This window comes from Sturnus vulgaris, chromosome 4 (assembly GCF_052056855.1).
Source record: "Sturnus vulgaris isolate bStuVul1 chromosome 4, bStuVul1.hap1, whole genome shotgun sequence".
Lineage (NCBI taxonomy): Eukaryota > Metazoa > Chordata > Aves > Passeriformes > Sturnidae > Sturnus > Sturnus vulgaris.
In genome coordinates, this window is record NC_142246.1 from 31,857,659 (window position 1) to 31,870,963 (window position 13,305).

General features: G+C 41.5%; 1 protein-coding gene and 1 long non-coding RNA gene across 13 annotated transcripts in view; one reads left to right on the top strand and one right to left on the bottom strand.

Moving 5' to 3' along the window:
* IRF2 (interferon regulatory factor 2) overlaps window positions 1–13,305 on the top strand; it is a 44,202-nt gene that overhangs the window by 11,569 nt on the left and 19,328 nt on the right. For 3 of the 7 annotated variants that reach the window (XM_014880478.2, XM_088163524.1, XM_088163523.1), the window contains exons 2-3: window positions 9,903–10,032; window positions 10,964–11,071. In XM_014880478.2, coding sequence (XP_014735964.2) covers window positions 10,985–11,071 — 87 coding nt within the window. In that variant the 5' untranslated portion in view covers window positions 9,903–10,032; window positions 10,964–10,984. Of the gene's footprint in view, window positions 1–9,902; window positions 10,037–10,963; window positions 11,072–13,305 lie in introns of those variants that run through there. The other 4 variants (XM_088163521.1, XM_088163522.1, XR_015803103.1 and 1 more) reach the window with 3 other exon arrangements.
* The window catches only part of LOC148223931 (uncharacterized), a 57,490-nt gene that overhangs the window by 5,674 nt on the left and 38,511 nt on the right, over window positions 1–13,305 (bottom strand). For 2 of the 6 annotated variants that reach the window (XR_015803106.1, XR_015803105.1), the window contains exon 3: window positions 6,739–6,837. This is a non-coding gene — a long non-coding RNA (uncharacterized LOC148223931). Of the gene's footprint in view, window positions 1–1,325; window positions 6,838–6,935; window positions 9,907–13,305 lie in introns of those variants that run through there. The other 4 variants (XR_015803104.1, XR_015803109.1, XR_015803108.1 and 1 more) reach the window with 4 other exon arrangements.

Genomic DNA, 13,305 nt, shown 5'->3' on the forward strand with positions numbered 1-13,305 from the left:
AAATTACTAAAAGGTTGCCTGTAGCATTTGAAATCCCAACAGTGTTACATGAAAAAGATGAAAGCAACACTTGAGGATAAAATTGAAACCAAATATAAACAAAAGTGAAACTGACTCCGTTGGTTTTCATTTCCCAGTTGGCAAAAATGAAAGAATAAACACAGAGGAAAGAAGCATGAGAGCTTGAAAAAATAATCCGGTTTTACCATTTATTTAATCTGTCATCTAAATTAGACTGCTGCATGGCAGCACTCCCTTAGCAAACTACACAATAGAGGGTAGGGGCTGCACTCCTTCTTTTTATCCAGGTACCACTTCTCACAGCCAGAGGTCTGGGCAAAGGCCCTGCAATATGGGAAGTGGTGTCTTCTTCAGTCACAGAAGTGCTGTTTTGAAATGCTGTGGCAAACACGTACACAAAGTACAGTGGAAGTGATGACATCGAGAGTGATGAAAGGGAGTCAGTAATTCAGCTGGCCAGAGCACTTGAGTTTTAGTCATGTTGAGATTTGAGTTGCTGATAGAATTGGGTATAAAATACATGGTCAGCTTTTTTTTTTTTTTTTTTTTTTTTTTTTTTTTTTTTTTTATATACCACCTTTGGGGTCATCCACTTAGATCAGGGGCAGATCAACAGTAACCAAAAGCCAGTATCAGCTTTGCTGATGCCATGAAATGACTGTGAATGGTTTCACTCAATTTCCACAGATGAGTCAACAGCTAAAATGTACTTTGTGACCTTGAGAACTATCTGGTGAATTAGTCAAAAGATGGACAAGCGTTGGATGGCTGTGTAATCTCAAATGAATGTCTGTCTCCTATTTAGAGATGCATGCTCCTGGGCTGTATTGAAAAAAAGGTTGGGTGTTGACGAGAAGTTTGGACAATCTCTGCTCTGCTAAAGCTGTACTGGGGTGAAATGAAAAACTTTAATTCCAGAGGTCCAACTGTCGCACATTTCAACACATTGCATTCAGGCATATAAAAACTAAATCTTTTGGATGCCAGAACAATTCTGAGATTTGAGATTGATAAGAGAATCCAAAGAAGTTTAGTTTTGTTTTATTTAATAATATTTATGCAGCTTAGATGAGAAATGAAGATGAGTTGAGTTGTCTCACTCTAGCTCAGTAGTATTTTAGGAAATTTCCGAGATAGAAATAGCTGCTGCAGATCACAAAGTGCAACTAATTGCTTTTGGTCTGTGGTCCACACAAAAACTTTTAATTAAAAGCACATTTTGTAACCAATCCTATTAACTATTCATATCCTGTATCTCCTGTGGCAGAGGAAAGAGTAGCATTTTTAGAAAAAGGAGCATTAGATCATGTAATTTCAACAGGCATAAGTACAAGCATTTAATACTTAGTACACTTTAAGCGCACGCCTTTCAAATGTGTACAAGAGAAAGATATTTCTCTCTTAAGTTCTCCAGTCAAGCAATATCTCTGTAATAACTAATTCATTTTTTTTGTGCACAACACATCTGTCTCTTTCATGGTGCTATTTTTGTAACTGTAAATAAGTTCATGTGACAGACATGTTTCCAGCTCACAGTGGGTGATTCAGAGGATCCCAGCCCCCAAGTGCATGCCTGCTGTGATCTCTCTGTAAAGAAAGTGTCTAAGTAAACATGAGAGTGTTTTTTACAAATCCGAAATAGTGTATACTGTTCTTGAATACCTTTTCTTAGAACTAAAGTAGAAATTGCTTTGCTGAAAGGGCTGGGTTTGCTTCTCTTGGTAAGGTTAGACAGAGGTGCTTTATGTCTTTTGCTGCTGGTTCTGGGTGCTGTGCTAACAATTAGAAGTTTGGGTAGCAAAGGTGTAGTTGTGGGTTAGCTATTAACTTCAGTGGTAGAAACTGCCCTTGCCCAGACAATAAAATAAAAGCTTTAAGCAAATATTAAATCACACTTTAGTGTAGTGTGCAAATAGTTCTTGCTGTGTGTTGCAGAACAGTATGTTATACAAACAAAGGTAGCTGTGAGAAACAAGCCCAATCCAAGCAAGGTGGATTACATCAGGTGCAGGTCATGGTCAGTGAATGTGAAAACTCTTCCTTGAACACATTTCTCAGTGTTTGCTATCTGGAATAATGTTTTTCTGCATCCCTGAGTGCCTCTAAAATGTCATTGACTCCTTGCAATCCTGTCTGAACTTCACAAGTCATTAGTGTGGGAGCAGTGAGATCAAGCACTTTTACAATGGCTCTTTTCTAATGTATAGCACCTTATAAAGCACTCACCCGTAATTAGGCAAAGGAATGTTAGGACACTGAGATAAAGGCTGCCCAGGCTTTAAAAGGTACTCTCACTGTTTAAGATCCCCGTCTGGCAGGTATGTGCATGCATAATTTCCCACTGCTTTCAGAGGGACCCATGTAGTAAAAGTGCTTGTTAAAAGTTTTAGGGAAGTCTCCTGTAAACCTAGTCATGGAGGCCATGAGAATACAGTGGTCTAACTGAATGACGTTGAGTTGCATCAGTGAAGTGATTGTTTATAATCATTTGAGCTTTAATAGCCTAGTTTTCACTAGGCTGGAAAATTCTTTATGATTCAGGTGTCAAATGCTGAGTTTTCCTGACAGCTTTAAAGAACGCACAGAGTTTAGCTTCCGTGGATTCCAACCAACACAGCTAAGCAGCAGCAGCAAATGCATGTGGCTATTCAGGAGTGGATTCGCATATGAAAGCTTATTTCCAGAATAAAATTGATTATTTTGAGGATAACTGCTCCCCAATGCAAGGAATTAATTACTCTCTGACAACCATGACAACAAATCTCTTGTTGTAAACAAGCCCCTCCCAAACTTGTCTGAGTGAAGTACAGGAAAGTCACCACCTCTCTTTTAGGCAACATTTGAGAGAAAAATATTTAGAAATCCCAGATACTGAGAACAAATTGTGGTCAGTCATCAGATGTAACACAAAGCTTAAGAAGAAATCAGATATTGGACTGATTATAAATAATCAATTTATGGCAGCTTTTGAGACTCCTGGAGGGGGTGGCAAGGGATAGTGTCTCTTGTACAGATGTGTTATCATCCTAATGCCACCAGAATCTAGCATCTCCCATCTTCACTCCCTGCAGGACCTGAGGAGAAAATGAAAGAAACCTCCAGGAAACAGAATATTTTTTTAAAGTGGAAGTTGAAGCAATCATTTTGTATTGTCACCAGACTAGCAGACGTTGATGTGTGTGCAGATGAGCATTGTGGCAGGGATACTGTGGAGATGATCTTTAGCAATATGTTAAAAACCTGGCCCAAGTTCCCAGCTGATGTAGGTTGCTGCAATGCCAGAGAAGTGGATATGCTCAGCCACAGACATTTTGTTCTTCAGACATTGTGTTCTTTTGGTGTTGTGATAGTGTTTAACACAGGAGCCAGCACAAGGCAGATTTCATTGTGAGTATTGAGAAGCTGAAGCCTTGCTTTATTATGACTAAGTCCAGAAGCAAAAAAAGAACAACCTTCTGGGTTTATTGTATTAAAATAAGATGGATTTTCTTCAGTGAACTTCTAGTCTGCAAATCCAAGTGCTAACTTTAATGAGGCCTGAGATCACTGCAAAGTAACAACTCGTGTCTTTGCTGCTGAGGGAGACTAAGCTCTGCATGGAAACCAAAGGAAAGAGTCTGTTTTGATGTGTAACATCTGAATCCCAGCCAGGGCATGTTAACACCCTTTGGGTGGAACAGAAATGCTATAGGGCTGATGAAACACACTCCGTATACAGTATGAGTTCTCACAGTACATTTTCCTGGGCGTGTTTAACGTCCAGTCTGTAATGCTGATTTCAATACATGTTTGAGTTACTTTTGCCTTCGTTTTCTTTGGTTTTTGTTTTGTTTTGTTTTCAGGGAAAGTTGAATTGGTTACTTTTTGCCCTCTGTCGCTTGAGGATAAAAGGGCTTTTCTTCATTCTACTTTGTGTATCGTTCTTGAGTACATCGGCAGGAGAGGAGGGCATGCTGAATGCTTCCCTCCTCCTCGATCTACCTTGCAATGAGGTGGGCACAACCTGGACACTGCATTGCAAAGCCTTGGAAAGTTGGGTAGCTGAGTCTAGCATGAATCTGCCTGATTTTCCAGTTTTTTCACCACCCCACAAAGCTTTCCCCTTAGCAGCCATAGTCCTGTTGTAGCCCTGCCACATTTCGTTTGGGAGCCTAGGGAAGCAGGGGAAGTACTGCCTGGTGGTTGCCTGTACAGGTTCTTAATGGCCAGGCCATGCCTTACACCAGTCTGCCCAGGACCTGTGCTTTCTCATCCTGCCTGCTCTCCAATTCTTGGCTTTCTGGTCTGTCTTGACGAAATTGCCTCCTTCCTGCAAGCACCAGAGTTAATAAGGTACCACCTTTCCTGGCTGCAGTGAACTCTTTCTTGGTGATGGACAGGAAGGACATAATCTTTTCTGCTGCCACCAAAACATTAGGAAAGAGCAGGAAAAATATTGCTGTTGCTACAATGTGGATCAAGTGTTAGAGCCAACACAGGAGCTGGGTCTGTGGAGCAGACTGACCATGGCAAATACTTTAACGGAGCTCACAGCAAGAGGTGCTTAGTGAGAAGTAAATCTGCCAGTGATGTTCCCCCCATTCCGCCCTGTTCAACAGGGAATCACTGACAGAATAATGGTAAGGGAAAAAGAGGCACCATTACATGCAATTAAAAGACCAGAGAGGGTAGGTTTTGTTTTCTAACTAGCTATGAGTCCAGAAAGTCTGTTACTGGTTTTTCTGGGTTTTCTGGCTTCATATCTGTTTTCTATGTGAGGATTTCACTTTGAACCTGTAACCCTTGTACCTCTGAGAATGGCAATGCCCATTTTTACTCATTTAGTACTCTTTAATGAAGTGGTTTGCTCTTGGTTAAAAAAAAAATAATAAGGATATTTGCATAATTTAGGATTATCAGAAAGAAGGCATGTTCTGCAGCACCTGTGGTAAGATTCTCCTCCACCTCATGGCAGACAGGAAATGTACTAGGCAGAGGTCTTGTCTACCCACACTCTGCGGGCAGGGGAGTTCAGGTGTCCACAGTCAAAGCAGCTGAGGAAAGTGCACTTCTGTTGTCCTTTCAGTGTCAATCTCACATTTCTGAAGTATTTCTGGGCAGATAAGTCTAACAGCTTTTCTTACCTGGGAGGAGGCTCTATCCCTCTGATGAGTTTGACTTCTAAGTGGGGCTTTGCTCAGAATACAGATGGTGAAATCTTTGAAAGTGGTATTCACGGCAGAATAGCAGAAAAAGGTTGTCATATTGCAAAATCCTATATGAAGGCAGAGTTCAGTCTGTGAGCAAAGAGCAGAATTTTGCTCCAAGTACTGTTCTTTAAAAAAAGATCATGTTTCCTTGTATACTGGAACAGTCTTGGCACAGACGCAAATTCAAAACCCAGTTCTCTGAATCCTAAAATTAGCATATGGTCTCATTTCAGCATATCTCTTTGGTCACACGGGATGATTGATGCTTTTCTTAACTGCATCAGCCTTAGCAAACAAAGGGAATAGTTTAAAAGTTTATCAGCAAAGCACAAGTAAAGACAACTTTGCAAAAAAATAATATTGCCCATTCTGTATTTGCAGAGAAAAGGTAAATTGATACCATGCAATATTCTGCACATGTCCTCTGAGAAACAGATGTTTTTCCACATCTTTGAGGAAAGGCTGTGACCTACTTCACAAATGTGCCTCCAAGATCTCATCCCACCTTAACTTTTCACAAATGTTAATAATGTTTTCACATATTGACAAATCTTTTAATTAGGTACTTTGTGATAGGGAAAGAAGAACTGCTTTTCTGGCTTTTTTTTGGTGGTTTTTGTTTTTCATAGGAATATACTTTTAAGAAAGTACCCACAGGCAAAGAGTAGCTTGTGTTTTTGGGATTACCTTTGTGCCTTTTCAGTTATCCAGATGCTGCCAGAGTGAAACTGAAGGAAAGAGAACATCGTGTACTGCTCAGCTATGGTGCCTGCCATGCTATTGCTTTCACTTTCTGTCTACAGCTGCTGTAATTCTAGTGAAGAGCTCTTCATTCTCAAAGGTTACACTTTCTGTAGGGCAGGAATGTTATCTATGTGCAGGAAAAAACAAGTCAGACTTACTAGAATGTTCTTGCAGAGAGTAGGGAGGGACTACAAGCTCCTTATCAATCATTATGGAGTGAAAATATGTGTATATGCAGATTGCAACCGGTTTATAGCTTGTTGAGGAGTAACCTTCACCACGTTCTTGAAGTTTCTCATTGCAAAAAATAGGCTGAACCGACTAGCACAAATAGTGCAGTAATTAAAGCTTCAAAGAAGATCAAAATAATCCCCCCATAAATTGTGGTGGCAGCCCATCCATGGGCTATGCTCATGCTATGGGAATAGCTCTTCACAGGCTCCCAGTGGCCTCCCCCTCCTTGCAAATGCCAGTGAGTTGGGGATGATGTCTTGCCCACTCACTGGTTTGGAATAATTTTATTGCTGTCTTCATGTCTATCGATATATTTAAGCTCCCACCCCTAAAACAGCAAATGCTCCTGACTGTGGCCCCCTCTAATATTAAAAGGTGGTAAAAATAGAGCAAGAAAAGGGAAATTATATTCCTGGAAATACCAGTCTTAATACATTTGTAGGAGGCATAGTTAAAAATGGTCAGTTTTGAAGACTGGCTATGTTACTAAGAGTCATAGAGTGATATCCTATCAGGTAGTCCTACTTACAAGGTCTAAAGGAGCTCTTACTTTCAGATAGGGCAGAAAAATGTTTTCTGAGGTCCCATCTGCACCTGACTGTTTCTTGATGATTAGTCTTCCTTTCCTCCACCATGAGACAGTGATAAACTAGAAGAGAAAACAAACAAGAATTATTTTCAACATAATGCCAGAAGGACTTCAACATTGGGTCTCTGGAAGTATTAATCATTTTCCTGTGTTCTCACCAAAGAGATGCTGGGGGTCAGTATTATCCAGATTTAAAGCTGTTGTATAAAAGCATAGGAACAGTTTTGGATTAAGAGGTTCCTCCCTGTCCTTCCCAGCTGCTCCTTCCCACTCCTAATGCCAGAGTGCCTTCCTGTCTTGGTTGTGCTGTCACATGTCTCTTTGAGCAAGATGGGAGCCATAGTCCAGGTTCAAGCAGATGAAGAAGACCCTGCAGAAAGAAGTGTTGCTTGTAAGCCCACTAAGTTCCTAGACTTCTTCAGAGAGCTGTCTTCAGAGAGCGTTAGCATGCAGCAAAACTGGGATGAGACCGAAGGGTAACGGAGTGATGGAGTACGAGGTGCTTCTTTGCCACTGGTGGAGCCGGTGCTGCTCCTTCCCTCTGCTCCTTCTTCCCTCCCAGCCGGTTCTGCTCCTCTTCCTGGCTCCATCCGTGGTCTCTGCAGTGTGGAGGAAGATGGTGTCAAGTGACCCAAGGCAGGAATTAAGCTATTTTTCTCCTGGTTAACCAGAGTGTGAAGATTCAGTCAGGCAAAAGTAACCAGGCTTTTGGAGAGGTTTGCTTAGGCAAGCAGATGGGTACCCACAGCTCAGGAGATGATGGTAGTGGTGAAGCCAGTGGGAACTGGATGCCTTGGCAGCTCTGAAAATACTGTTAGACATGCACTTGCCCCTGGTACAAAAAATACCGGTGTCTGTATATAGCTTCTTCTACGTGTGGATGTGCAGGGAAGTGCAACATTTAAGCTGACCAGGAGTGGGAGATATGTGGGTAACTGCTTTTAATTTTACAGCCGGCTCCAGATTATAAATGTTGATGTTTTGTTCTTCTTAAAAGGATTGACTGCTTCTGCTTTTTTTTTTGGTCAGCTGGGTAAACACTGTAGAGAGGTTGGCAAGAAACTTGGCATACCTGCTGTTTTGTAGAGCTCACCTTAGTTTCTGTCTTTGTAGCTTTGTTTTATAATTGATATATTCTGTTCGATGGTGAAGCTGGCGTGGTGTTAGGCAGTGGCCCCTGAAACTTTACATGATTTTGCTGCCTATTTTGGGGCATTTCAAATGCCTTTACAAACTAGAATGATTCTTAATGTCAAGTGATTGAATCTATACTCACTGATGGGCGGACTCCAGGTTCTCCCACCTGGAGCCAGTGGAATAAGGCTTCAAGTGCACCCACAATGCCATTTATGGACAGACAGGAGCCACTTTTAAGGCACTGCAGAAGCTGATGTTTCTTTCTGTGCAAATAAATCATACATTTGGCAGCTCTGAATGGAGATATGGCACCTTCATTTCCACAGAGAGTTGACTTGGTATTTTCATCAAAAGGATATTGTTGACATGCAACTGGCAAAAACCCTGCTACGTTTTAGCACCATTGTGGTCAGTGCTGTCCTGAGGCAGACAGGTCTGGGAATGTCTACTGAAGACATCCAGATTTATTTTCAGCTGCATGTTCTCTTAAAGGAGCATGGGGTGGGGATGGTGTTTTGATGAGCAGAAGCACGGCTATGCTTGCTCCTCTGTGAAGGACAAAGCTCCAGAAGATTCCCACTGTTCCCTCCAGTGAGCATCACTGTAAGATTATTTTTACCTGGGTTTGAATTTACTTTCAGATGAACAGGTCTTGAGAGCCACTCCTCTCTTCTCACAAGACAAGCTTTTTTCCTGATTACCTTGGATTAATTTGTCTTGGTGTGGGTGATGGATGGGAAGGTGCGTGCTGACAGCTGCAGTTGCTGATCCCAGAGGAATCCCAGGGTGCCAAAAAGATGATGAGCACCTCTCCACGGTATCTGCAGGGGAGAGCTGAGGAAGCCCCCAGGGATGTAGGAGGGAAAAGACAGGTTGCCTCAACTCTGCCATTTTGGGCAAGACTGGCTTCCTTGTAGTAGCGATTGTTGGCAGCTTTCTAGTTTCCTGAAATGTATTGCTTTTGTACAAAGGCAGCTTCTGTTTCTTCCATGTTGCCTGTCCCAAGTGGGATTCATTGCTGCTGCTTTCAAGATGACTTTTCTGCCTTCAGTCTAAGTTGTTCATTCAGATGGACTTGAAATTTGTCTTAGGGGCTCGTTACCCAGAAAGCGAGTCTGTCTGCTAAATAGGAGCACTCATATTGAATGTTGAATCTAATGCAGTGTTTCCAGGAATTGTCTCAAAGTGCATGCATACTTAAAGACCTTAAAAAGAAGTGCATCTCTTGCAGATAATTATTTCTTCCTTGTCAGACAAATAAAAATTTGTTCATGTTTTTAGTACATTGCCATTTGCATTTTTCAGCTTTGACTCAAACTCTAGTAGGGGAAGATGGTAGAGATCTCCTGTACATTCTGCAACCTGTATGGCGATTGTTGGTTCCAAGGGGAGGGGGATGCAGCAGCATGGCTGGCTGTTTGCCACCAACCTGGGGCTAAAAAAGCTGAACCCACATCACCCTTGCCCAGAAAACAGCTTCCCGCTTACACAGAGAGAGGAAATGCACAAGGGCTTGTCCGCTCTTGGATTCCTGGGGTTAGCTGTTTTTTCATATCTGAAGTGAACTTGAAAGGGAGCTGAGAAGTTGCAACCGTTTTTTGAGCTATTTTAGAAATTCGTAGTTACTGCAAAAGGCTGCAGCTGAGGCACGGTGACCAGCTCTGCACAGTAGTAAACAAAATACCAATATATTTGCTAAGAGATTGGTGTGAGTATAGCTGCTGGTAAATTCTCTAAACACTTCAAAGAACTTTATTGTTACATTCAGGTTTTAATTCCTTATTAGTTTCAAGGAAATACATGTCCTCAGAGCAATGAGAGGAAACTTTGAACGTTTTTCTTCCTCTTGTGCTGGGTGTGGACTTGGTACTGCCTAATTGTTAGTCTGTCCCATGCCTGTACTCCCATAGGAAGCGAGAACAAACCCATTTACATTTGTGCCATTGCTGTGTGCTTTCAAATTTTTCTTTCTCTTTTTTATTTTTAAGATCAAAGGTGACAAGAATAGTGGAGCAGAGAAGTTAAGAATGATGCAGAGAACACAGATGTGAAGAGCAAAAGAGAGAGGAAGGAGCTGAGCCCGGTGCAGAGGGGGCAAGGAGAAGCAGCAGCCTAAATGCAAGTACTTGAATGTGGAAATGATGGGTTCCAGGGTGCTTAACAGACATTTAATGTGGTGCTTTAATCTGCAACTAGTGCCAGCTGGTTAATGTTTTTAAAATTTTCTGCCTCAGGTTCAAGACTTTGGACTCTTATGTCAATAATTTACAGCTCTAAACAGGGAAGTGGGATCAAGGTCATGTGTGTGTGTGAGAGAGAGAGACAGAAAAAGAAGTTAGTTTGAGTCTTAGCTGGATAATACAAGGTGGTGTAGTGCAGCTGAGGGGTGTGTGTGAAGCATTCGCTTCATAGCTGAACAGCATTTGAAATGTAAAATAAAAGCTAAAAAAATCGGTGACTGGATTGATCAGAGAAAGCTGGAGGGAGAGGGTCGAACTACTCAGCCAGAACTAAAATGGTCTGCTAAATTGTTGTGATGTAAAATGTACTTTTATTAATTCTAGTCAAGTTCATGGGACTGAAACAGCCATTTGAAAGCCCTTTTGTTAGCAGAAGCGTCATTTTAGCTTGTACAATGATGTCTCCTGCATGTGATTTTTTTTTTTTTCATTACATATTTTTTTATTGGAGATACCTCTTCTTGGTCGGCATATGTGGACCAAAAAGACATGTCTCCAAGAGTGTGTTTTCATTTGTGACTTCTGGTATCTCACCTGTCTCAGCAGAAAAGCTTTTGCTGATACCCTATGTCATCTTCAGGTGAAGGTTTTCCTAATAGAAGTGTACCAGAAGAGTATTTTCTGCCATAAAGAGGACTTTATCATCCCAGTTGCTCGTAGGGGAGGCTCGCACACAGATCTAAAATAATGATTATATTTACAATTGTTCAGTTCCTGCAAAGCTTTAAAGAGTGTACTGTGCAGAGGTGGAGGAGTTGCCTGGGAGTTCTGCCTGGCAGACGAGTAACCTTGTCCCTTGTTCCCTGCAGCTCCTTCCCAGGTGGGTGACAATGCCTGTCGAAAGGATGCGGATGCGGCCCTGGCTGGAAGAACAAATCAACTCTAACAGAATACCGGGGCTGAAATGGCTAAATAAGGTAAGGGGCGGGGGGTGTGTTGTGCATGCACGTGCTGAAGGGCAGCTTGATAGCAGTGGCTGAGGTCTGCATAGGTAAATCAGCCCATTCCTGGTTTTCAAAGGGGTGACGTGGGGAGGAAGGGCATAGCTGAATGCTTCCTGCTGAACCAGTTCCTCTGGTCTCGCCTGCCAGATCTGAAGCGTCCTGCTTTGGCCTGGTAGATTTGTGGCTCATTTAAAAGCATTTTCCAATTCTTTGTTGTTGAAGTGAGTGTTTCTGGAGACTCCGCTTGGACTTTTTTTTTTTAACCTGGGAACACATTGTTCAATAAGTACCATCAGAGGGATGTGTTCAAAATACTCTCCTGAGGAAGAAGACTATGTTCTGTGTTAGACTTTGAGTTGAAGCAACTTTTCGTGTTTCAGACTTGTGTGACTTTTCTGATACTTCTCAACCTGGGAGGAAATAGGGTGACTTTTCCCCTGCCAGACTCAAACCTAATGTTCCTGGTCCTGAGCTCTTATTAAGTGCTCAAGACACTTTGAGAGTACAGTCGTGAGCTCAAAAATGTCAGTGCCCAATTTGAATTTATTTTGATTGGTTGAATAAAATCTAGGAGTGAATTTGAGACTTTGAATAGTAATGAATTATGGAAATGTTGCATGCTTTCTGCACTATGCAGGAGAGTAGTTCACCACACTGAAAGGCATGAAGCTGTTTTTGGTACAGAGGCTAATTTATTATCAGAATGGGTGGAAATGCACAAAAGCAGGTGCAGAAACATAGGAACTGCCTGTCTGGTGAAGTCACTAAGACAAATAGTTTGATATCCTCCCTATAGCAGTAGTAGTTGTGGTACTCAGGTGCTCATTTTTAGAGCTGAAAAATGACAATTGAAATTACTACTTTTTTTTCAGCTTTCAAAGCTAGAAATGCTCATGGCTATGAAATTATCAGGAGCAGTTTAAATTTTATCTATGAAACTTTTTCCTCAGTAGCTTCCTGCATCAGTGACTCTCATTCTGTGGCAGGGTAAATAAATATTGTTTTATCCATTCCCTTGTTAGCTGCATTGTGAGTTTGAGTAGGTCCTTGTTCTTGCATAATGGGGTCACAGCTGAAGAGACCAGTTTTTACTGTTGTCTTTGTCATTTGAGTCCCATGTTTGGGTTCTGTTCCTTGAATATCTTTGTTTTGGTGCTAGGTTTTCTACTGACAATCTATGCACATAAACCAGTCTATGAACTGCTGGGCATTCCTGCCTAATCCTGAAATAGTTTCTCTGCCCTGAGGTTTATTAAACTCCAATTCCCCACTTCTACCCTCTGATTTGGCATCAGCCTGGATTACCTTTATTATGCTCAACAAGAAAATTGTGCTCCTGAGCATTTCTGTTCAAAAATGTTTACACATTCATTCCAAGAATGAATCATTAAACCAAAAATATTTATATTTTTACTGTAAATCCTGACCGTAAATAAAGCCATGCATGGAATCAATGGAGTGTTATGTGTATCATCACAGCCTATTCTATACCCACACAATCAACTTTATAGGCTGTAGTATTTTAATCAGTGTTTGGTAAAGGGCAATTCACAGTTTAGATAAGAAGGTGTGTCAGATTATCAAGAGAATGAAACTTTGTGTGTGCACAGCTTTTAAGGAAATAAAGTTTAAATATGAAAGAAGTGATAACCATTCTGGGTTGTCATTAGCTGGCTGTTCTTGGGGACGTTTTCTGAACTGAAGAAAGAATTAAACTTTTCTCAGTTAGAAATTAGAAATCGGGTACAGCTTACACATGTTCTTTCCCCTACTGTCAGTTCATCGTTATACCTCCAGAACAAACCCCTCCTCATAGGGCTTAAAACATAAATGTTTATGTACCTCTCTGATGAAAATGTTATCCTTCTGAATGACATGAAGGAGGAATCTCTTTCCAGAGAAACAAAACTGGGAGGTGTTAATGAAACAACATAGTACAGTAGAGGGCAGAGGCGAAGTGAGAAGGGGGATTATGAGAGATCAGTGTTCCTCACAGATCTGGAATAGGAAACATTCCGAGTAGCTGTAACAGAGAGGCAGCCTATTGCTTTGACAGATGCTTGGAGTATTACCTTGGAGATGGATACTGCTGTTTAAGATTTGTCCTATTACTTTGTAGCTAGTGTGTGGTCTCATGCTCAAGCATTGCTCCAAGAATTTTGCAGTGTCAGAGTTCCAAGTGATCACACATCACAGAACATTCTGAG